The sequence below is a fragment of the Uranotaenia lowii genome, chromosome 2 (assembly GCF_029784155.1).
Source record: "Uranotaenia lowii strain MFRU-FL chromosome 2, ASM2978415v1, whole genome shotgun sequence".
Lineage (NCBI taxonomy): Eukaryota > Metazoa > Arthropoda > Insecta > Diptera > Culicidae > Uranotaenia > Uranotaenia lowii.
The window spans coordinates 38,985,634-39,008,986 of record NC_073692.1 but is presented as its reverse complement, the minus strand read 5'-3'; the positions used below and the strand labels follow the sequence as shown (position 1 = coordinate 39,008,986).

General features: G+C 38.4%; 1 protein-coding gene across 7 annotated transcripts in view; it reads left to right on the top strand.

The window, feature by feature from the left end:
- LOC129746246 (CUGBP Elav-like family member 2) overlaps positions 1-23,353 on the top strand; it is a 406,881-nt gene that overhangs the window by 126,603 nt on the left and 256,925 nt on the right. The window contains exon 1 of one of the 7 annotated variants that reach the window (XM_055739814.1): positions 20,195-20,945. The exons of 1 other annotated variant lie outside the window; for it this stretch is intronic. In XM_055739814.1, the coding sequence (XP_055595789.1) occupies positions 20,554-20,945 (392 nt within the window). In that variant the 5' untranslated portion in view covers positions 20,195-20,553. Of the gene's footprint in view, positions 1-20,194; positions 20,946-21,719; positions 22,309-23,353 lie in introns of those variants that run through there. 5 more of the 7 variants (XM_055739815.1, XM_055739817.1, XM_055739818.1 and 2 more) reach the window with 5 other exon arrangements.

The window sequence follows — 23,353 nt, the reverse complement described above, 5'->3', positions numbered from 1 at the left end:
GTCTGCCTGATACATCTTGCTTTGTTGTTGCTGTTGTTGGGGAGGATTAAAATAGCCATTCAAACACGTAGGCAGTACATATGAACATATGTTTCTGCCGCTTTGCCAGAAAGTACGCAGGCAGTATGAACCGATGCAAGGCCGCATTGATTGAGTTTGAGTGAGTGAGTGAGTGGATTTTCGAATTGGATCTTGTATCAGTAAGTGTCTCAATCACTTCTGATACACCAGGTAGTGAGCTTGAGAGATCGACTTAGATGCGAGTCCTCTCTCGCTTTTGAATCTTGTTTACATTGACTTCGCATTGTCGCTCTGCCGATTCTCTAGGGAACAACAGGCAGCAGCAATCGGCTTTGAATGTTTCCAACTAGAAACCTATCATGAGCGTTTCTTCCGAGTGATTTTCGGAAGACTGCTTCCAACCATAATGTTTTCTCCTTTCAATCTGTAGTAAAAAGCAACAAAAATGTTTTGCAATCGACGGCAGCAACGTAACGTGACACTTGAAACTTTCGGACCAGAGTATGAGATGTTTGCACTGCTCGTTGTTTGCTACTTTCTCTTCCCCTTCGAACATCTTCCCCAGACCAACTCACTGTTTCTGCTCTTCTCTTCGATTTAGATCGGTCAGACGTTCTGACGTGCTAAATGGATACTTTCATAATGGCCACAGAACCGGTGTCAAATGTGCTAATCAGTCAGTCTGCCGTTGTCCCGGTTTGTTTTTTTTTATATGAACGTGAACATCTGCCCGGTTAATTGTAGTCCCGGTGGTTGATGTTTTAGAATGTTCACCCATTTGTTAGAATTAGTTAGGTTAGAATATCTTGTCTCGTCAATTTTAAAGTTACTCAGTAGAAACCCTAAAATTCTTAGGTGTATGATACCGCATTTTTAGACCCGAAGTTGATTTTTGCCCATGAAATTCAACACTGTCTCAAATGCCACAGAAAAAGAACCATTTCCGAACTTCGTTCGAATGTTGTTTGAATTGAAGGACTTACTGGTTCAACATATGTTTTTTTTTTGTTTCGTTACTCGGCAGTTTTGTATTTGATTTACAATCCTTAGGTGTCTTTAGTTGTTCCGGGTTACTCCTTTGAGTCGGTAAATTTTGTCGGTGATTTTTGTGAGATTTTTATCCATACGACCCGAGGTAAGAGTCAAACTTATGATATTTCATATCCTGTTTTTAGTATTACAATTCATCCAAAAAATTCTAATCGCGCACCGAAAGACACTTCGATTGAGATCAAGGTTGCCGAAAAAATTTGTGTTTTTGAGAAGAATAATTATGATTTTCTGTGATTTTACCCGAAAATTCTATGATGGATTTCTGTGATGCTATTTCCTTGAAGTTCATAGAAAATTCATGATAAATTGGGTCTTTTTCTCATTTGAGTTGGGTAAAATCGATAACTTTCACTAATCTTATCATACTTTTCTAATTCAAAATAAGAAATCTTAATTTGATACTGTCCATTTCGGAAACCCATTCAAAATTTTCGGAAACCCATTCAAAATTTAAAAATTCTGTGTAATCTGTGAAAAATTTCAAAATTCTGTGTTCTGTGACACAGATTCTGTGATAAAAATTAGCTCAAAATTCTGTGAAATTACAGATTTTTTCTGTAATTTCGGCTACCTTGATTAAGATGTCCGTGTTAGTGAAGACCGTGTAGAGTTTCTCGCAGTACTAGACACTAGAAGTCAGTCACTGTTGTCAAATTTTACACTAGTCAAATTCGTAGATTTTCGTTTTTTTTTGCAATTTTTGATAGTCAGGAGAAATTTTGTGCTTAATACTCTTAAATCATTTTATTCTCTATATCCCGTAGAAAACCCGTAGAATCCGTAGATAACGTTGATCGATTTGTATAGCCTTAAAAGTGGTCTTATACTGTAGGTACATTTTTGGGAAAATCCATCTATCTTGTCACAGAGCCTGCAATCTTTGACGATTTACAGCTTATAACGACCCTTATTCTTCAATATCATATTGTCTTAAAAAAAAATAATATCTTCAACCTGTACAAAATCCAGTATACAGGGTGGCCTTAGAACTGGGAAAACGGGGAATTGAAAATCGACTGGGAAACCAGCAATTCAGATCCAAACCATGAAAAAATTCACAAGTTTAAATAAATTTTTGATTCTATGATCAATCTAAGACCAATAATCGGAATGAAGAATTGTTTTTTTTATTTACCAAGTCAGGATTTAACAGATCAATATAACTTTTTGGAAGAAGATCATAAATTTTGAGTTTCAAAACCACTCTGATTTTTCTTCAATTACCTCTAAATTGAAAAAACTCTCAATTTTTACCGGAACTTAGAGCTCAAAGTTGTCTTTAAAAATAAGATTAAAATTCAAAAAGTCACTCAAAATTTGTTCAAAAATCAACCATTCATATGAAAACAAGTAAATCTAAGTTTAATTTTGAATTCAGAACTCTCTGTTGCAAACTTGGAAATGTAAAAAGAGGCTTCTATTATAATTTTCCAATGATAGTGTTTAATTCAAGAGCTAACTACAGGCCAATCAAAACAATCAAAAATAAATATAAAAATCACCTTTGCGTACCACGGCACTGTGTCTTTTTTATAGCTTAACTTTCTTTTAAAGCTACAGGAAACTTCCTGTCATCAAACGAACTGTTTGGGAAAAAGATTCATCAGATTTTCTGGAACTATTTTTTTTAAGCTGAGCTTTCAAAATTCACTTTTTTTTTTAAATTAGAATTCTTCATTTAAAGTTTAAAAATTTTCAGTGAAAATTTACTTGAAATAGCTATTGGAATTTCTAGCAACAATGTTGGCACAATAGCTTTGTAATGAGGGTGTGAGTATGTTGAGTCGAATTTTGGTCGTCAATATTTGAATCAGTTTCCCGGGTTTTTATTTAAATTTGCCCGGCTTGGATACATTCTTCGAGAATTCTAGCAACCTTAGTTTATGTAGATTGAAAGCAAAGTTTTGATTCTTAAAAATGTTACAATTTTTCAACAATGCATTGTATTTCCCTCACAATATGTATTCGTGTTTCGAGTAGAGTATTTAAGAAAAAATCCTTATATTTGAATGTTGAAAAATAACAAGGTTTGTTTGATTACACAGTGCAACACAAAATCCATCTCACTCATCGCTAATTTTGAAGTACGAACATGTGAAAACTAATAAACCATCCAGAGGATTTTTTCCAATCTCATCATGCTTCTTAGGAAGGTTTACTCAAAACCAGTAAAATTTCTGATGTTTTAAAGGTTCACAAATCGTAAATTTTTTGGAATTTGTCTACAGTTTTTTTTAGCAAAATTGTTATAAAAAGTTAACTACTACTAAAATGTAGAATAAATTTATTGGAAAAAACTTAAGCCGGGGTTTAAAAAACATGAAAAGCTCTAAAAAAAGTTTTTGGTAATCTCTTTCTCATTCTAAGAATATTTGAACCAAAAGATGAAGTTCATATGACTTTTATATGTTTTTTTTATTAACTACTTTCAATCTTCAACGTCCTACAGCCTTTAATAAACTACATTTCCAATGACCTTCAGCCTACAGTCTTACGTACATTATTTAACGATTTAAAGTATTTATTGATCTATTACATATAAATCTGTAGATTTGATAAAAATTCAAAAACATGGTTTTGTTAAAAAAAACTTTTACTTATAAGGGTTTAATTTCAGGTTAAAACAAGAAAATTTTGTGCTCTTAAACCCTATATTCCCTAGAAATCCTTAGGTTAGAGCAAGTTCACTGGTGTTGGTAAAAAGTGGTAGAATTTCTGACACTCTAAGCACATTTTAAAAACTCTGTCATGCAAAAATGGCCGATCCCAGAATATTGGGCACGTTAGTCGCCCGCAAGCTTTCCTGCTCATGTCCGATATGAAATAAAGATTCAAATTCAAAATTGATAGGAATAATTCCGACGATTGATGAACGCTTTAGGAGTACATCTGCTTTGGTCAATAACACGAATGTCCCAGTAAGTAATGAATGTGAATATCAATTATAATTATAAGAAAAATGTTTGATGCCCCTGTATTAAATTTTAGTTAATTGAGGAAGAATTAATATGATTCGAAATGTTGGATGAGGCCCATATAAAAAGTGTTATAATTGACCTGTTAAGAGCGAAAAGCCATAACATAACCTGCGTAAGCAAAAAACTCGTAGATTCCGATCAGTTAAGAGTCTTTAATGGCCTTCAATCCAAGGTATCCGAAAAAAAATTCTTTGTTTTGCGAAAAAAAATTCTGACTTTCTGTGATTCCTACCAAAAATTCTGTGATGAAAATAACTTAAATTTATTTGAAAAGTCATGAGAAATTGAGTCTTTTTAACATTTTACTTAAGAAAAATTAATAAACTTTACCAATCTTATCATGTTTTTTTTTCAAAACAATGTTAAAAATCCTTAATTTATGTTGACAAAAAAATTATAATTTTAGTCATACGTACAAATTTTAAAAAATCTGTATAATCTGTGAATATTTCAAAAATTAAGTGTTTTGTGACACAGAATCTGTAATAAAAATTGCTTAAAATTCTGTCAAATTATAGATTTTTCTGTGATTTCGTCTACTTTGCTTCAATCTTTGCAGAGCTAATCTTAGTCGATAAAGTATGATGGTTCTTGTGCCTACAGACTGTAAAAATTCATAAGAACCTAATATTTTTATAGCAGACAGTATTCAACAACCTTCAGCCTTTATCGACTTTCTGCCTTTGAAGACCTGCAACTTAAAACGATTGACAGTCTTCGAAGATTTCCAGTCTTCATCGAATGACAGCCTGTAATGTGCCTTGTAAAAATTCTGCTTGAATTATATTTTAAAATAAATGTGGGTACTTGAATGCGCTTGATTCTAAATCATTCATGCCTTCAATTTACAGGTCAATTGAAGTGCTACATTGGACACAAAATAATTTGACCAAACCACAAACTTTTTCTTTCAAATTTAATAAGATTTACTTGAAAACAAATCATTTTTTCAAAATCTATTGGTGTAATTCGATTTTTCGGTCCTTGAGCCTAACCACTCGCTGCAGAAGCTCAAGGCGCATATTCTAAAAAGCCCGATGTGTTTTTTGTGGTATTTTATCCCAGGATTCAGCTAGATGATGCTTCAGAACTTTCAAACTCTCATGTTTTCTAGAGCAGATTCGGGCTTCAATATACCCTTAACAGCCAAGTTGATAGGGTTCAGGTCATGCGAACCCAAAGGCCACTTCGAGCTCGAAATTGATCCTCAAATAAATTTGGAATTCACAAATAGGGTTTTTTTTCCTTCGTGGGCCAATGGGTAATCATACTGAAAAACCACTAGCTAAAACCAAAATCGGGACGTGTTCACAGTTCGAGGACATGCCGTAAAACTATTCCCGATACGTGAATCGATTGATCTTCATCTTTTTAGGGTGATCTTCACCATGGAACAACGGGTGATTCCGACCCAGAGCTTCAACAATGCAGGTTTCTGTCGCCTGGTTGCCTTTAATACCTCTGCATAGCTTCGTGATATTTCCATCGCCAATTAAGTGATAGGGGAAAGGTTTCCTAAATGGGCCTATCGGGTTAAATGACCCTACGGCTGTTTGGCGAAATCGCTGACTAGACAGCTTATCTGACCAATGCATTTTGAGGGTGATACGCTTAGAACATAAGGCAAGAAAGAATTTTATGAATTTATAAACTCAAAAAAATTTAAAAAATCATACAAGGTTTTGATACATGTTGATGTAATATTTCGACTTTTAAAAATTATACGTAAAGAAGTTTAAAACAAAAACTAGGATGGTTTTTGTTTCTTACTCAAATGAACTTAAGAAATTAAACATATTTCAGCTTTTGTGGACGTTTTATAATGATTATTTAGTGGAATAATAGAGTGTTTTTGTATGCCCCCATCATGTTTGTAAAATGCCTGCATCCTAAAATAACAGGTTAAATAGAATAAATAAATGATTTTTATCACTGAACCTTCAAATCTGAGCTCTGAATGTCATCTTAAGAATGAATTGAAGATCTAAAGACAAATTTGATAAAGTTTTTCTCATGGATGAACTGCCCCCATAGTATGGCAACCCTAACTTTTGTTTTATTCCACAAAACTATAATATACATAGATTTTTATAAAACTTTAGCTTTGTCGTACGGAAATTATTACTTTCTAGCAGTTTCAATGAAATTATACGGAAATATTGCCCAAAAAACAGAAATTTTGTTCAAAACATAAATAGGCGCATTTAGCCCGCACGGTTTGAGGTTCGGCATTTCAAACAACACTTACAATAAATTCGTTTTCTTGGAAACAGAAGGAAATTTTAACATAAAAATTACTCCATTGTATAGAAAACAGATGACTGCACACGTGTATATAGTTTTTGTACACATATTCGACGTGATATTTGATTAAATCAGTGTTCTGCTTAATAGGCGCATATAGCCCGCTCCTCCCCTACTACGTGGAGGAATTCTCTCAGGACGCATCATGGTAAACTTTACCATGGTAGCTTGACAACCACCACCATACCGTATTTTGGTACTACTGATCTCTAGGGTGATCTTCCAAGTGCAATACATACAAGTATGTATATTAGACAGCTCACAAAACATGTCTTTCTGAAATTCATGGGTGAAAGGTAGTTTTGACAAAAATCCTGAAAAATCAGGACAACTATGGACATCTATGCTGTTGTCTCACTGCCTGGAAGTAGGCAATCAAAGCACTACGTGAAGGTTCGAGGCCTATAGTTACAAAAAAAAAAACCTCGATTGAAAATTAACAAAAATATCCTCTGACAGCTTAGACATAACGTCAACAAAGTAACTAGTAGAGAATTCGTTTTCGTGCGGTGGTGCACCGGGGCACTACCGGTAGTGCACTTTTTGCTGTTTTCATGCTCGTTTTCAGGGATGGTGGCCCACTGGTAGTGCACCATAAAGTGGACGGTGGAACACTCTGAAAATATTCGGTGTTGCTGGCGCTCTCACCAATACTATCATAATTTTTGACAGGACGTGCTTCCCGATGTAAACAAATATCAGCTGGTCTTGTTTATTTCTATACCGCAAAAATTGCGTTCTAGCTATTTCCACATTGTGTTTTTCCTTAATTTACGGAAACTTGTTCCGGATTCAATACCAGTGCCGTTTCCAGCAGAGGCGGAGAATTTTATCCGGAGAAAACGTTCCAAAGCAAACAAACGAATCTCGGCCCTCAAGCAACTGGAGGCAGCCGGAAAGTTACCAAGAGTCACTCGTTTTCATCTTCAAGCAAAAATGAAAAATGTGGATCGGACGCTCCCAAGAAGAAATGTGCCCAGAAGGCTTGCTGCAATCGGTTCCAGGAGATACCGAAGAAGAGCAGCAAATCCGAGTGCAAAAATTGCAACCCAAAGATCTGACGGAATCGCCCAAACCGAAGAGTTCTCTTGCTCGGGCGGGTCCCTTAAGTTGGTCTCGTGCAGCAAGAAGCGTTAAGCTGCTTCGAAGCTACTCTGCTACAAGCCAGCTTCGAGCGTTGAAGCCTCCGAGTGCGTGAAAATCGGGAAAGAACTGTGCTTTATTTAGGGTGACGACGCTCGGTTGCGTCAAGTCCCGGATTCCAACCCGTTGCCCTTCAAAAAAGGCAGTTCGAGACTGCACCCGCATTGGGAGCTTGAATTTCTTTTTTTATACGGGATTTTCATCCTGTGGGATGATTCATCCCTACAAGGGCTTGAATTTCGTTCGTTTCGGTATGTTATTAAACTTTTCCGCGATCCGAGTTCGCCGTTTTCGATTTTTTATTTGTAATCTGAAACGGAAATACTCGAACGAAGAAGATGAGATTTGCGAGGAATAAACGATACTCTCAAGACAAAATATCGGAACCATCAAGCTGGGGTAACTGCAGTCCAGCAGCAGCAAACATAGACCGCCCAGAATCAGCAGCCGGTATTGCAGTTATTATCATCAGAGCCAGAGGCGAATCTACCAAGCAAGCCTCTAATGAAATTAATCTGAAATTTTCACAATTTAACATAGTACATAAATTCATGCTAAAATTTTTATATTATTTGCAAGACAATGATCAACTGAAGTAAATTTGATTTCAATTTTCGAAGTCAAACGAAAACAAATACCAGCTGTAATGGATTTTTGACAGCTTGATGTTTTCTGTTGACACTGCCGATTTCACACACACCAACAAAGGTGAGTGCAAAACTCGATTCATGCTCGTTTTCAGCGTGGAAGGTGCAATACTTTCGGGTGGTGAAAACAAATACGGTATAGGTGTTATCTAATTCGATTTTTTTATGCTTCGTTATAATCACTCTTAAACTTATGTAGTCGATTTGGTGTCATTTTTGAATTTCGCAAACCCTGGGGTCTAGTACCGTTTTGGTTCAGAACTCATCCATGATTTTTTGCAGTATTTCTAAGTAAATTTGAACTTTTAGGTTTGTATGGAAAAATTGAAGATTTTGTACTGAAAAGTTAACATTATTTTTGTTTCTTCTGTGGAACCGAGCCTGCTTATGGTTTTTGTGCCAATTTATAAATTTTTTCATGGAAATTTTCCGCTGAACCACTTTGTCGAAGACCGTAACTTCACATATTATAAGACAAAAATGTTGTTGGGTATTGAATGGGGGCATGTCTTTTGGCATTTAAAAACAATAAATTCTCGGTTCCACAGAAGAAACAAAAATCATGTTGATTTTTCAGTACAAAATATTGAATTTTGCCTTACACATTTAAAAGCTCAAATTTACTCATATAAACGATACTTAAAAATTCTGCAAAAAAATCATGGATGAGTTTCGATCCAAAAAGAAGTTTTAAAGACCCCAGGGTTTGAGAAATTCAAAAATGACCCCAAATCGACTCAGTCTACTGTAGCAGTTCAATTGCTGAACCCTGTACAGTTTGAAGCGATTTCCTGAACACGATGATTAATAGTTTGCCATGTTGCACCACACCCGCCGCAAATATAAATTTCGTATCGTATTTGATGTTCGATCAAGTCGATCTTCGATTCTCTATAACCTAGTATTAGTGTGTTATATAGTCATATCAAGGTGTAAGTTTTATGTCTTTATGATTATGACTAGAGATTTTAATGTTTATTAATAGTCTTAATCATCATCTATGATTGGTAGAAAAAGTCTTTTTTAGGTTAAAGAATTATAAATTCAATGTAACTTTACTGGGTTGCTATTCACAATTCGGAGCAAAACCCATAAAATACGAAGATTACCCCTACTTCTGGTTAGCTCTTTTTAGTGATGATAGATGTCTCTCATTTTAAACCGACATCAATCGAATTGCAATCTATGATTTTTCCCCCCATTAATGCCAGATGATTCATCTGTACAAAGTTTAGTCATAATTCATATCGGCTGATGTATGGGTGATGATTCCATCTTTTTGCGTGTCGGTGGTTTATCTAACTCTACTATTAATGATCAATAACGTTAGAGATTGAAGAAAACCAATAAAATTGGTTAGAAGTCAATCATAGTGTGTTGAATCCACAAATACCTTCCTTATGATTTTAACCAAACAAGATATTCTTTGAATTCTCTAAAATTATTCTACTCAGTACAAATGTGAAGCACTACTGCCGCAACGCAACCCTTCGCTCAGACGTAGAAAAGATTATCTTGAAAAAATTGTTTATGAGCTTTTGTTCTCGAGATATGCTAAGCCACTTTCGGTATCTTACCCCACATATCGCCCGAGACTTGATTATTCTCTTTCTTCGTCTGGAATGCTCCAGTCAGTCCCATAACTAGCACACACCTCAATCACAGAGGGAGGAACTTAAACGTTCTCTGAAAAAAAAAATTGTGTAGTGCGACAACTATTCCGGAATCACATTCGAAGGGAGACACACATAAACAGACAGAATGGAAATCGTCGACGAGCCTCACAAAAAAAAATGTTTTGTTTGTTTTCCCGGCCGGCAGAGCCGTGTCGATAGCTTTCGCGTAGCTTTGGCGTGACGTACCGTTTAGTTTGTTGTGTGTATTGTAGTTTGTGCTGCGTCTTAGATTGACACCGGCACCGGGAACTGTCGATCTGCGATGACGAATGTGACAAAGCGAGGCGGACGAACAAGCGGACGCAAGACAAACCGTTGTGACAAAGATGAAGAGGAAGACTACGAGACGGCGAAGATGAGAACTATATGGTAGGGAAGACGGATGTTGGGTTTAAATAATACGCAAATGAGTAAGGAAGACTCGCCCAGAGCTTGGAACATAGTGGATCTCAACCTTCTTTTAACGTTGAAAGATGTCTAGAGACTCAAATTTATTTTACCGAGGAACTGAAATGAAGGGAGAAAGTTCGTCAATGATCACACAAATTGTGCAGCCAATGATTGAATTTGTGGCAATTTGTTAGAGAGAATTAGAAGGTTTGAGAAAAACCAGTGCTCAGAGAGAGTGAAAGTGCTAATTGTTGCAAATTGTGAAGCAGTTGTGGAATTTTGATCATTACCACTCCAAATGCAAAGAATTTTGTCGTGATTCCAATCCCTTGGATTGTACAATACCTTTCCTAACAAAGAACTATTACTAACGCTCATACTCACTTTATTACTTACTTGCTTACTTACTATGTCTCACTAACACAGGTTTATTTAAAAAAAAGTGATATATTCGTGTACGGATTGTAAAATAAAGTTCGAAATAAGACTGAGTATCTGATGGATGACGACATGAAAGTTGGTCAACCCGACGAGATGACAGCCTGATGAACAGATGACCTGAAGGCTTAGCGTTTAATGATTTGAAGGCCTGACTGACCGATGTCCCCACAACCTCATAACTTGATGACCTGACGACCTGAGGAACTGACTGTTTCCAAGATAGTTTGAAGACTTTAAATTTGACGACCTTGCCGTGGGGTTTATGTGCTGATAACTTGTTGCCCTGACAGCCTGACCACCTGAAGATCTAAAGATTTGTTAGCCAGATCACATGAAGGCCTGAAAGTTATTTTACCTGAAGACCTTCTAAATTGGTGGCCCTGTCCCACGACCTGATAGTCTGTTGACGACCTGACGACCTTACAAACCGGTTATCTGACTGCCTCACAATCACTAATGGTTTGTCAATAGAATAATTAGAAGGGCTGACGGCCTGTTGATCTAAAGACCTTTTTTTTATTAGTTGATCACCCAGGTGGTGAATCCTTTTTACGGATTGCATTCCAAGGCCACCGCGCCTCCGCGTCCCCCCAGTTTGCTACTCTGGGTCCATGGGTGCAATTGGACGACTCATGATACTATGTACCCCTACGCCATAAAGTCCACCTGGGGCCTCTGGCCATATTTCCCATCCGGACCTGCAACAAAGGCTATACCCGTGATGGAAAGACCATACTTGCGCAAAACGCTCCACGGCAAATACTCGTTTATACGTGCTACACCAGCAATCATCATTCACTCTTTGTCACGATTCGCGACTCACGGGTTGGCAGTCCGTTCGCCGCTACTCGTGATTCGAGTCCCACATTCGGTCTTTTGTCACAATTCGAGACGTCTTGATCCGCCTCTCCTCGTGACTCGAGACCCTCTCACACGCATCCTCTAGACACAATTTGAGACGTCTCTACCCGCCTCTCCTCGTGTCTTGAGGGCCCTCAGACATATCGTCTCTTGACCCAATTCGAGACGAAAACAACTCGCCTCTCCTCAAGTCTGGAGATATCCACACATCCAACTATTTCTCCGTCTCGACTCTTCGAGACTCAACCTGAAGCCCATCCACTGGGCGCCACATGTTACGGCACAAGGCCCCTCTGCCTGTCGTGAGTCGATCGTATCCGCGAATCGGGGCCAGGAACTACCCCAAAAGGCAGATCGATCAAAACCCGCTCAAACATTTGGTCGTCCCGCATATCGGGGTCGCGACTACCCGATACACGTTACGACCACTCCCTCTTGCAACTGAGCACTGGTACCAAGGTGCCCAGTCGCACCACGTTTTTGCCACACTCGGCACGCAGCTCGTCGGCGGGCTGGCTGTAGACACGTTTCCACTCTGCAACACGGGGAGGTGGGACTACTTCGCAGAGCTAAAGACCTTCTGGACTGACTACCCTGTCCGACAACCTCATAGTATGATAATCTGACTGTCCTGATAACTAGACGACCTGACCAATTGACAGTCTGACGGCCTTATTACCGGAAGACCTGAAGACCTAGCGTCAGAACGGCCTGGAGGATTGACTGACAGCCTGCGAAGCCTGACAACCTGATGACCGAGGTTTCTTAAGGCTTGATGACCAAAGGACTTGAAGACTTCACTTTTGACGATCTCACGATCAAATATCTTGCCGACCAGACATTTTGGCGTTCTGTTGACCTGACGTCCCATAAACTTGCTTAACAGACTGTTTGGCGACCTACATACCTGGCGGTTTGAAAACATGAAGACTTGTAGTCATTTTCAACAGACGGCACCCAGAGACCTGATAATAGGACAATCTGATGGTTGGCTGCAACGACCGGATGACGTGATGGGCTGACGATCTACCCTTTGAAGACCCGGTAGAAAAATATGCTGACGGACTGACGACCTGGTTGCCTGACAACAGGATGTCCTGACGCCTAACCCAAAACTGATATGGTCCTTACCTGACGCCTGATTCAAAACTTATTGGTGAGCTAACATCCCGAATTTATCGAGCTATGGTACATATTTCAATTTGCCTCATTACTCTATAGTGGTGACCTAAGACGCTATTCTATTTATGATTTGAAATATACAGGAACAATGTTGCTACCTTAGGGAACGCCCAAATTGATTTGCCTCTCATGGTAAGAGAAACCGACCAATCGCTCATATTGAGAATCACTGCTTCATTTCATGCTTCCAACTACCCAAAACGGGTCCGCGTTTATCGCATATATCACCGAAATGCGTGTACCTATATGGTAGACATAGCGCTCTCTCTCTCTTTCCATCAAACGGATGAACTGACAGACAGACCTTACTACGAGATGCGTAAGAAACAAACACCCGCCGCATACCTTTATTTATTTGCATAAACTGGCTGGCGCACACACATGATGAGAGTGGGTCCCACCCGAAAACGAACTTCTCTTCCGTATGTTAGGCCCGGGTTGTTCCACGAAATGACAACGATTTGGCTTAGTCCGCTTTGTATTTTTCTTCAAACTTTAATTTGTTATTCAGAGACCCGTGGATGATGGAGTCATTATTTGTTTACTTGCTAGCGCGCTTTCTTCAAATCCACCTTGGTCGCGAGCATTCGACATTCGTTTTCCTGCTCGGGTTATCAGCACATACGGGTCGGAGCTCTCTCTCTCTCTTTCTCTAAGAGCGAGTTGATGACTGTTTCTATGCGCTTGATTTATAGTTATGGCTCCGCGATGCATTTCCTCCAATAATGTACCTGTGTGTTGGTAGCTCCGTTTTATCTGTGCAACCACCTTTGCTGCTGAAATGTAAATTGCAATGCGTTGCGCGCATCGGTGTCGCGCAACATTATGAGCACGTGATTAGCGAGCCACCCACTTCACTCACTCACCCAATCACTCAAGCAGAGAGTGTTTTGGTTTGCGCCGTTTTTGTTTACATCTCTCTGTTTGGTTGAGTGGCTTTCGCGAAATCGTCTCTAGCTCAGCGCAACGCGATCAGCTGGTTTGGCTGGTGGGAGTTATCATAGGTTATAAGATTGATATTCTCTTATACTCGAGTGTTTCTCACGGGATAGTGGGTGCAGTCGAAGTGCATTTGATGTTAGGGGCAGAGAAAGAGAGAGAGAGAGAACTAGCGTTCGGTATTCTACTATGGTGAGAACCGAATGGAGGCGGATAGGGCCAAACTGTCACCTCCATGATTGATGGCCTAGGGTAGATGTAAACACAGTACTCCTATTAAATCCTTTTCAACTCGAATGAGGTCTGATAAAAAAAAATAAACAAATCATAACTAAAGTTGAGCTGACAAACAACTCTATATCATGGGTTGAAGGACAAACAGATCCCGTTTGATTTTGGAAAAATTCGATTTTGGCAACACCCGTGTAAAACCGTTGGATTTTGGCAACATCCGAAAAAGACGGATTTTTGTCACTTTTTCATTTCTTCTTATTTCTACTTAATCTAAATTAATATTAATTAATTAATTAATTTTTGTAATTTTGCTCAATAATATTAGTTTTAAACAGTACAAAATGTTTTTTTTCCATTAAACTCTTATCTTCCACAACTTTTTTTTTTTGCTTTGGTAATCTTTTGGATTTTTTTTTTATTTTCTAAATTTCTAATAAATACTTTATTCAATTCCCCCCTTCCTTTTTTGTTTTCGAAATTTCGAAGTGGAGGGGAGGGAGGGGGGTGGAAAAGAGAAGAAATTAATATTTGATTTGGCCTAAGGGTGTTGGGTGAAAGGGCTACACTAGATGAAGTCAAATTACGCTATCTGATGCCATCTTGAAATCCAATATGGCGGCTTCAGCTACACTTCAAAGCGCTGTAAATCACTGAAAATCATATGAAACTCCTACAAATAGATATTGGGTGAAAGGCCTTCTTTTAGTTTAACTCTTTTACCCACTACCCATATTCAAGGTTGCGAAAAAAAATCTGTGTTTTGACGAAAAAAAATTCTGATTTTCTGTGATTTTACCCAACAATTCTGTGACGATTTTCTGTGATGTTTTTTTATTTGTTACTTGCATTTAAAAGTCATGTCAAATTGCGTCTTTCTCACATTTTACTTAAGAAAAATCAATTACCATTACCGATTTTATCAAATTTTACAAATTTAAAACTTTCAAAAATTTATATTGACACTAGCAGACCCGGTAAACTTCGTCTTACCATGTTCAACTTGGCGTCCATTTTCCATTTTTCCTAGTTTTCTTTTCATTTCCCTTCTTTCCCTTTACTCGAATCGTCCCGCTTAATTCTATTAAAATTAAACCTAAGAATTTTTACTCAACGGGTCTTTTAAAATCCAATTTTTGTAACTTGTTCCATAAATAACTGTATGTTGATAATATGTATGTTTCATTTGCTGTATTCCATTTAGTAGATTTATTCCGTTTTGTTCGAGTTCACATTAAGGTTTAAACCGAAATAAAAAGTTTCTCATTTATTGGAATATATTGCTTATGAATCTTTTCTAAAATAGAATTTTGAATATCGGGACAATTTTTACAGTATTTGCCGAATATTTTGCCTAACGCAGCGCTTTCAGCTCCCTATTAGCTTTGGATGGTGTATTTTTTAGAGCTGAAAATGAAACACAAAAGAAAAGATTTTTTACTAACTATTTTCAAACAGCTTTATATTCACCATCTTCGTGCTTCGAAGCAGTTTGAATTAAAATCCATATTTTCACCAAAATCATTTCCAAAAAGTTTCGCCTGATACTTAAGTTATAGACTTAACACATTTCAACTTAAAATGTTCCCAAACAGCACTTGCCATGGCATTAAATCTGACGATTCAAGCAAAAAATGCAAATTAATTCCCTTGAACTTTAACCCAATGAATCAAAGAAACAATTGGTTTTCAAAAGAGGAAAACATATGTTTAGATAAATTCAACCATTATTTTAATGTATACATTTTTTTGTAAAAGTTGAAAGGTTGCGCTTGCTCTAGTTTACTTTCTTAATTGAAAATTCTTCCGAAAAATGCATATCCTCACTTTTTGTTATTGAAAAGTAGATTATTTTATTGATAGCTTCAACTTAAGTTTGCAAAAAATCTAAAAGTTCATTCGGCCTTTAAAAACTTCAATCCTATTTAATCTATTTCAAAGAACAGACTTTCGTTCAGTTAATGTGTCCAGCGTTCTAGGCGTATTGGATTATACGAAATTGAATGTAAAGCTTCCCAATTTCTTATTTTTAAACGTCCGCAAAGCGTCATTATTTCATATTTATCATTACCAAATCCATATTTTTTGGACAACAATTTACAACTTAAATTAACACGAATTAAAAATGGATTTAATATTTGAAATCGTTTATCTATATGGTTTCGATTCGATCGATAAAACATAAAACATAAAACATAAAACATCGATCGATAAAACATCCGATCCGAGCATCTAGGCGTCATTTATTACCATGTGCTGTGTACAAATAAGCAAGAAAAAAACACATCTAGGTTGCATATCGCCCCCACGTGCATAAGAAAAATAGGTACTTGGAAGTGAAACAGGCGCCTAATTTTTAAATTTTTCCAACGATCAATGAACAGTATGCTTTGGTTACTATTATCTTGCAACGACGTTTGCTAGCGACGCCTCGTCCATGGAGACGAAAAACAAACCCTTCAAAGAAAAGAAAATTTCCAAAAATGGATGCCTGACTTTTCAATTTCAGATTTTGGCAAAACAAAATTTATTTGTTTTATTCGATCGGAAAAATGTCATTCTGAGTCACATCTAGGCTTCATTCATAACCATGTGCTGTAGAAATGAGCTAGGAATCAAGAAGAAAAAAAAACACATCGAGGCTTCACATCGCCACCACTTGCATTGAAAATATGCTTGGTTGAGAAATACGCGCCAAAATATTCTCACCGATCAGTATGCTATGCCATGGTCACTATTCTTTCGCGACGTTTGCTCGCGACGCCTCGACCTTGGAGACGAAAAACAAACTGCCCAAAGGAAGGAAAATCTAAAAAAAATGGATGCCATGACTTTTATTTGATTCAAATTATTACAAATTTAATTATTACGGACAATTGATGTGACTTTGTGTTGTTTTTATTCGATATAAACCGATTCGCATGTCTACAGAATATTCTAAAAATAATTTCATTTGAATCGTTTGGGCCATTTCGGAGGAGTAGTACTACAAACACCGTTACAAGAGAATTTTATATAATAGATAAAATATTAAATTTTTGGAAAAATGTCCAAAATTATAAAATTTTGTGAAATCTGTGAATATTTTTAAAATTCTGTGTTCTGTGACACAGATTCTGTGATGAAAATTGGCTCAAAATTCTGTGAAATTGTATAATTTTCTGTGATTTAGGCAACCTTGCCCATATTGTAGGGATTTCATGGAATTTTAAGTAGTTAACATCATTTTAAATTTAAGCGGAAGCCGCCATCTTGGATTTTATGATGGCGTCAGAAAGTGAAATTAGAATACTTTTAGTTTAGTTCTTTCGCTTAATACCTATATTTTGAGGGTTTAAAATGATTTTTAGTCATTTACAGATTTTAAGTTCAGCGAAAGACACCTTCTTGGATTTGAAGATTGCGTCAGATAGCGAAATTTGACTTCTACTCGTTTAGCCCTTTCATCCAATACCCATATTATGGGGGTTTCATGCGATTTTGAATCATTTACAGCATTTTAAATTTCAGCGGAAGTCATCATCTTGGATTTCCAGATGACGTCGTATATCGAAATGCCACTTTTTCTAGTTTAGCTTTTTTACCAAATTTGAGGTTTCGTGCGATTTTAAAACCTTTAGAACATTTTGAAGCTAAGCGGAAGCCGCCATCTTGGATTTCAAGATGGCTCCAGACATTGAAATTCGACTTCAACTCATGGTATCGTTTCACCGGACATTCACAACCAATCCCTTATTTATTTCATTTAAAAAGTCTGTCCTCATTTATTTTACTGATAATTAACAACTCAGAAATAAGGAACTCATCCTACGCGTGGAATTGGTTGGCTCGCGAGAGAAACGTCAAATTTTAGCTCATAAAATCGTTATAAAATATATTAGCCATTTATATGACCATAATAGAGCTATTAAGTATTGATTTACATTGTTTTCTGCAAGCATTATTAAAGCTTTGGTGATCATAATTTTACAGCATAATTATTGTATTGAAGGTTCAAATATTAGTCATGCTGCCGTTTGATGACGCCAAATAGCCAGATTTTAGCTTCATTAGAGTTCTGGTGACGTATAGAATGATTAGATTAATGCTATAGCTCTAACGAAGCTGTGCTGACTATAATAAAGCTAAAATGTCGAATAAATGTTCCAAGGTTCCAAGTAAGGAATGTTTGGTGGTTCTTTTGAGGGTATTTTGAGCTATTCTTAAGCTATTTTGAAAGCATAGATTCCAAAGAATGTTACTATTAAAAATGAAACTTTGAATATCAGAAAATTGATGCATTTGGGAAAAAAAATTAAGATACGCATAACAGCAAAATTCGAACGTTCTACGAAAAACTGTCACATGACTACTTTTTCTCTGTCATTTTAAAAGCTCGTATAGTTTCTGTTTAACCCACGAAAATCAAGTTGAATCGTAATTTGAGAAATACATTCCTCTTTGTTTATAAAAATGTATAGTACCTAGAGCAGGGGACTGAGATAAACGGAGAATCATCGTAAATGATCAAACAAATTTTGTAGCCAATGATTGAATTTGTTATAATTTGTTGCGATTTGTTGGAGAGAATTAGAAGGTTTCAGTTAAAATGAGAGAAACCGTTGCTCAGAGAGAATGAAAATGTGCTAATTGTTGCAAATTGTTACAATTTGTTAAGCAGTTGTGGAATTTTGATCATTACCATTCCAAATGCAAAGAATTCTCTCTCCACTGCAATCCCTTGACCTAGAGCAGGCATGTCAAACTGGGGGTTCGCGGGCCGCATGCGGCCCCCGGCCTAGGTCAATGCGGCCCGCGTAGCCCTTCTTAAATTGTCACAAAAAAAAACACCACCAATTTTTATGTAAAATATTACTGCAAACAAACTAAAGCTGAATGTACCGATTTAACTGATTTTGGCTGCGGCCCTCTACGTCATAAATTTTTTTTAATGCGGCCGCACACCTAAACGAGATTGACATGCCTGACCTAGAGTATCAATCTTGTAAGTAGTGCCTACCGAAAAGTGTTGGTGAAAATTGCTCTAAGTAAATCATTAAGGCTATTTGCTCCTCCCCCACCCTATATACTAGAATTCTTTTCGGTGAATAACATTATACACGACAGTTTAAACTAATCTCAAGAGACTTTTTTTTTTAATAAAATATGCATTTTTCATAGTATTTTCTCTAGTGTGACATTATTGAATATTCTTTCGTAGAAATTTCAACATAGAGACAACCACCTTGATGAAAATTCGTACTTGTTCAGAACAAAGTATACTTGTTTGTTTTTTTATTCAATAGTTAACACTAAAAGATATCGTTTCCAACAAAAAAAATGAAAATGACCCAAAAAAAGTCATATGGGACAGTTTTGCTTGGAACGGCAGTTAACATATTGGAAGTCCATGTGCTTTTCAATGAACCATTATTCAGCTTTCAAGTTCCATACGGCACCCTTTTGGAACTTAGAATTCTATGCACCTTGGGTGATGTACATTCTAATGAACTTTGTAAAAATTCTTGAACATTCAATATCATCAGATTAACAGAAAGGCTGAGTAGCTTACTTTCCAACTGAGGTCTTAGCCTTTAAAGTATCAGTAAGAACTTAAATATTCAGCTGTGTAGTTTGTCTCCATACGACTAAGTAGGCTTCCAAGAGCCTGTTCAATAGAAACTTTTAGTTAAACACTTGGGTCGTCCATGAAATCGTTCATGTCTGCAACAAAAAAAAACTTAATACTTCAAGGAAGTTCTTGACAAGTACAACCAATTTTAGAAGGTGTTCAGATTGACAAGCTTGTAACCATTTCGACCTAGATACTGTCTCTGAAAAAAATTGTCCACCCCAACTTACTAGTAACGAATTCCATCCTGCGACTAGCAAGCAATCAATCAAAAACAATCTCAACGTTAATCCCGGTAGATATTTGCTCCCGCGACAGTGCGAACAAAAACATTCCTCACACTCCAACTGACCTACTGAGCTACCTTTGTTGGTACCGGACGACGCTTTGCGATTAAGCCACTTCCTCCGACACCGGACAGAGCAGCTTAAATGGCACTCATTCTCCCGATCCCACTCTCTCCCAAAATCAAAAAGAGCGCCAGAGCATGAGTGATCGCACTGCGTATGCAGTCGGAATGTCGGATCACGTTGCATCGCGCTAGCTCTAGCTTAAAGCTTAGGAAACTAAACTAAGCGCCTAAGCCCAAGCGAGCAATGTTTGAGGGAAACTTGAAAAAAAAACCGCAGCAGCAGCAAAGTGGTCGTTTCTCGTGCGAAGCGAGGGGTTTTGGGAATGTTTCACGAATCACCGTCGACGACAGACAAGCCAGTTAGTCAGTCGGTTGATCGGTCGTGCAGGGAGGTTCGTCATTGTTCATTACTTCGCTTCTCTCTATGAAATATTAGTTGTGCTGCGTTTCGGGGAAGATTGCGCCCGCGCGTGTCGTGGGTGATCGTCGTCGTCGTGCGTCAAATCGGCAAAACACATTCTTCGTACCCGCAGACCGCAAGGGATTGGGTGGGCTTTCCTGTTGAACGCTACCACTAGGTTTAGGGCGCAGAAAAGTTTGTGCACATAGCGAAAAAGTTGGTTGTGCAGTTTTCTCGGGGGTGTTGTCGTTGTTTGACTACCGACTGACTGGCTGGGAGCTGCTGATCGGCGTTTGAGTACAACGCGAGCGCGAAAAAATTATTATGAATCAAGCGTCGTCGCCGTCGTTGCCTTTGCCTCAAACCTCCAATACCACGTCCGGTCTATCGTCGTCGTCGTCGTCGTCGTCGTTGGCGTGCTTCGAAGAACTTAAACGCTACCAGCCGGAATCCGATGCTAGCAGTTGTGTTCTGTCGTCGGTTCCGTCGCCGTCGTCTTCTGCCGTGTTTGCGTCGTCGTCGTCGTCCGCGTCCTTATCGCAGCAGCAGAATCGCCTAGCGTCACTGGCGCCATTGTCGTCCGTCGCGAATATGACGACTAGTGCTAACACCATCAACAACACTACCTTTTCCTATCGCCTTACACCTGCAGCAGGAGTTGCCCTCGATGCCGATGTACCAGATGTAGTTCACCGCGCCCAACTGAGTGCGGCCAAGTGAGTGTTGTAGATCCCCAAACGGATCCCCATCTCCTGGTGAGGTGTGAAGTGAAGATGCTCTTCTATGCGAAACCCCACCTTCAACAATATCTAGCTACCTGAGCTCTAGTGATCATGTGAGGGGTCGCATCAATTAGCGTCACCCGCTTTGAATATCTACAAGTGAAACACGAAACATGCTAACAACAGAGCTTCGACGATAACAGAATGTTTAGCACCCTCCTCACAACGAGTAGAGGTAGAGAAGAGTGCAGGTGCCTAACCTCAGCTCAGCTAGCTGCTCTTAATCCAGTGTCAAGTGATTGGTCACGGTTTCACACCCTGGTCTCCTCGTTTTTAGTACGGTGATCGTCGTGATGATGTTTCTCCTCTTACAACGTCGTTGTTGTTAGTTAGATCAAAGTGAGAGAGCAACGAAGAAAAAAAGAGGTTGGAAAATATGCGACGCGACGCTTGTTGTCCCTCTGCAACAGTAAATAATGAGCGGTTTCCAACATGAAAAGCATGTTGTCGTGAAAAATTAGCCGAAAGATGAAAAATGATCCTAAATGATCGTATCTGTTGAGAGTTTTCTTTTTCTTTTATTTTGCTGTGAGCCGTGTCACGCATATTGCGAGTCGAGTCGCCTGACCGGACGCAGGAAATAAATTACGATCAAGTGCCACCCGTCTTCGAAATTCGTGTATGTGTTTTATGAACATGATCAGAAGAAAATTGGGAAGAAAATTCGAACTAACGTCTGCGATCGACCCCCGTGTTAAGCAAAGGAAAATAGACGTGAATTAAATCTTTAAAATTGGATCCAGGGAGGGTTACTAAGTGCTATTCTCTCAATATACGATATCTCACAACAGATATGATTAATCCAGTGATACCGGCGTCGGTTGCAGACGCCATTGCCAATAGAATCCGCTGCCGTCGGAGGCCAGAAAATCGGAAGATCACTTGGATGTCGTCATCTTCCAAACCACTCGAAGAATATGAAGAATTCGAACGAGCGACCCGAGCGTTCCAGATTTTATGCATCATTTCACCGATTGCGCCGATTTTCCATCGGTTTCCTACTTGACTGACGAGAGACACCAATATAAATTATATTTTTATTTTGCTGAGCGGCTTCACAATGATGTGTATCCTCATAAATATGCGCGAACACACACACAACAGGAATATGAGCAGACATGTTTTTCACCACAAAAAAAAAGAAAAAAAATCAAAACCAAGGAAAATTTGGATGGATGGATTGAGTTGTTGGTTGTTGTGCTCTGAGGAATGTGTCTCGAGTCCGTCGAGTGGCCTAATGGATTTCCGATCGCGAAGAACAGATGTCTGCCCCAGTCCCCCTGAAATAACAGCGAATGTAATGTGAAAAAAATATTCCCCTTATATTTATATTTGTTTTTATTTGTTCATGTTTTTTTTCAATGTTTACTTTCGATAAAGCCAAAAATTTGAAACATAAAACTCTAGCTTATCCACTTTCCGCGCGCTGCTGCACCTTCGACCTCTGTCGAGTTTTTCTCTAAACCTTTTCCTTCCTGAAGAGCAAATTGTGACTGTGTGTTTGTCTCTAGCCAGTTTTACCCCTCAAATTCACTCATAGCTGCCTTTTGTGTCCTGATAGTCCTGATACTTTGTTGTGGCTAATTCTTATACTACACTTGAGAGGGTGTTGGACCTAGTTGGAAGCGTTTCTCGAAGGAACAGTGGGATTGATTCGTAATTCTTTAGCAACCTGGTTGATCTCATTTCTTTTACTTGAAATTTAATTCTAGAATCTTAAAAAGATTAATTTTTGACTCTCCGATCTTGATTTTAGACTCTCGATTTTTGGCTCTGGATTCTGGACGCTAGACTGTGGTCTCCGAACTTCGATCTCAGAACTCTAGACCTCTAGACCCCAGACTCTGGACAGTGGACTCTTGAATTTAGACTCTGGTTTCTGGTTTCTGGATTTTGGACTCTGGACTCTAGATTCTGGATTCTGCACTGTGGACTTCGGACTATGAACTCTGGACTTTGGACTCGGAATTCTGGACTCTAAATATGGACTTCGTACTCAGGAATCCGAATTTTGGATCCTGGACTCGGACTCTGAACTCTGGACTTTGGAATCTGAACTCAGGAATCTGAATCCTGGACTCTGGACTATAGAATCAGGAATCTGGAATCTAGACACTGGAATCTGAACTCTGGACTCTGGACCCTGGAGTCTGGATTCCGGATTCTGAACTCCGGACTCTGGACTCTGGATTCCGGACTCCGGACTCCGGACTCCGGACTCCAGACTCCGGACTCCGGACTCCGGACTCCAGACTCCGGACTCTGGACTCTGCACTCTGGACTCTTGACTCTTGACTCTGAACTCTGAACTCCCGATTCCTGATTCTAGAGTCCTGAGTCTA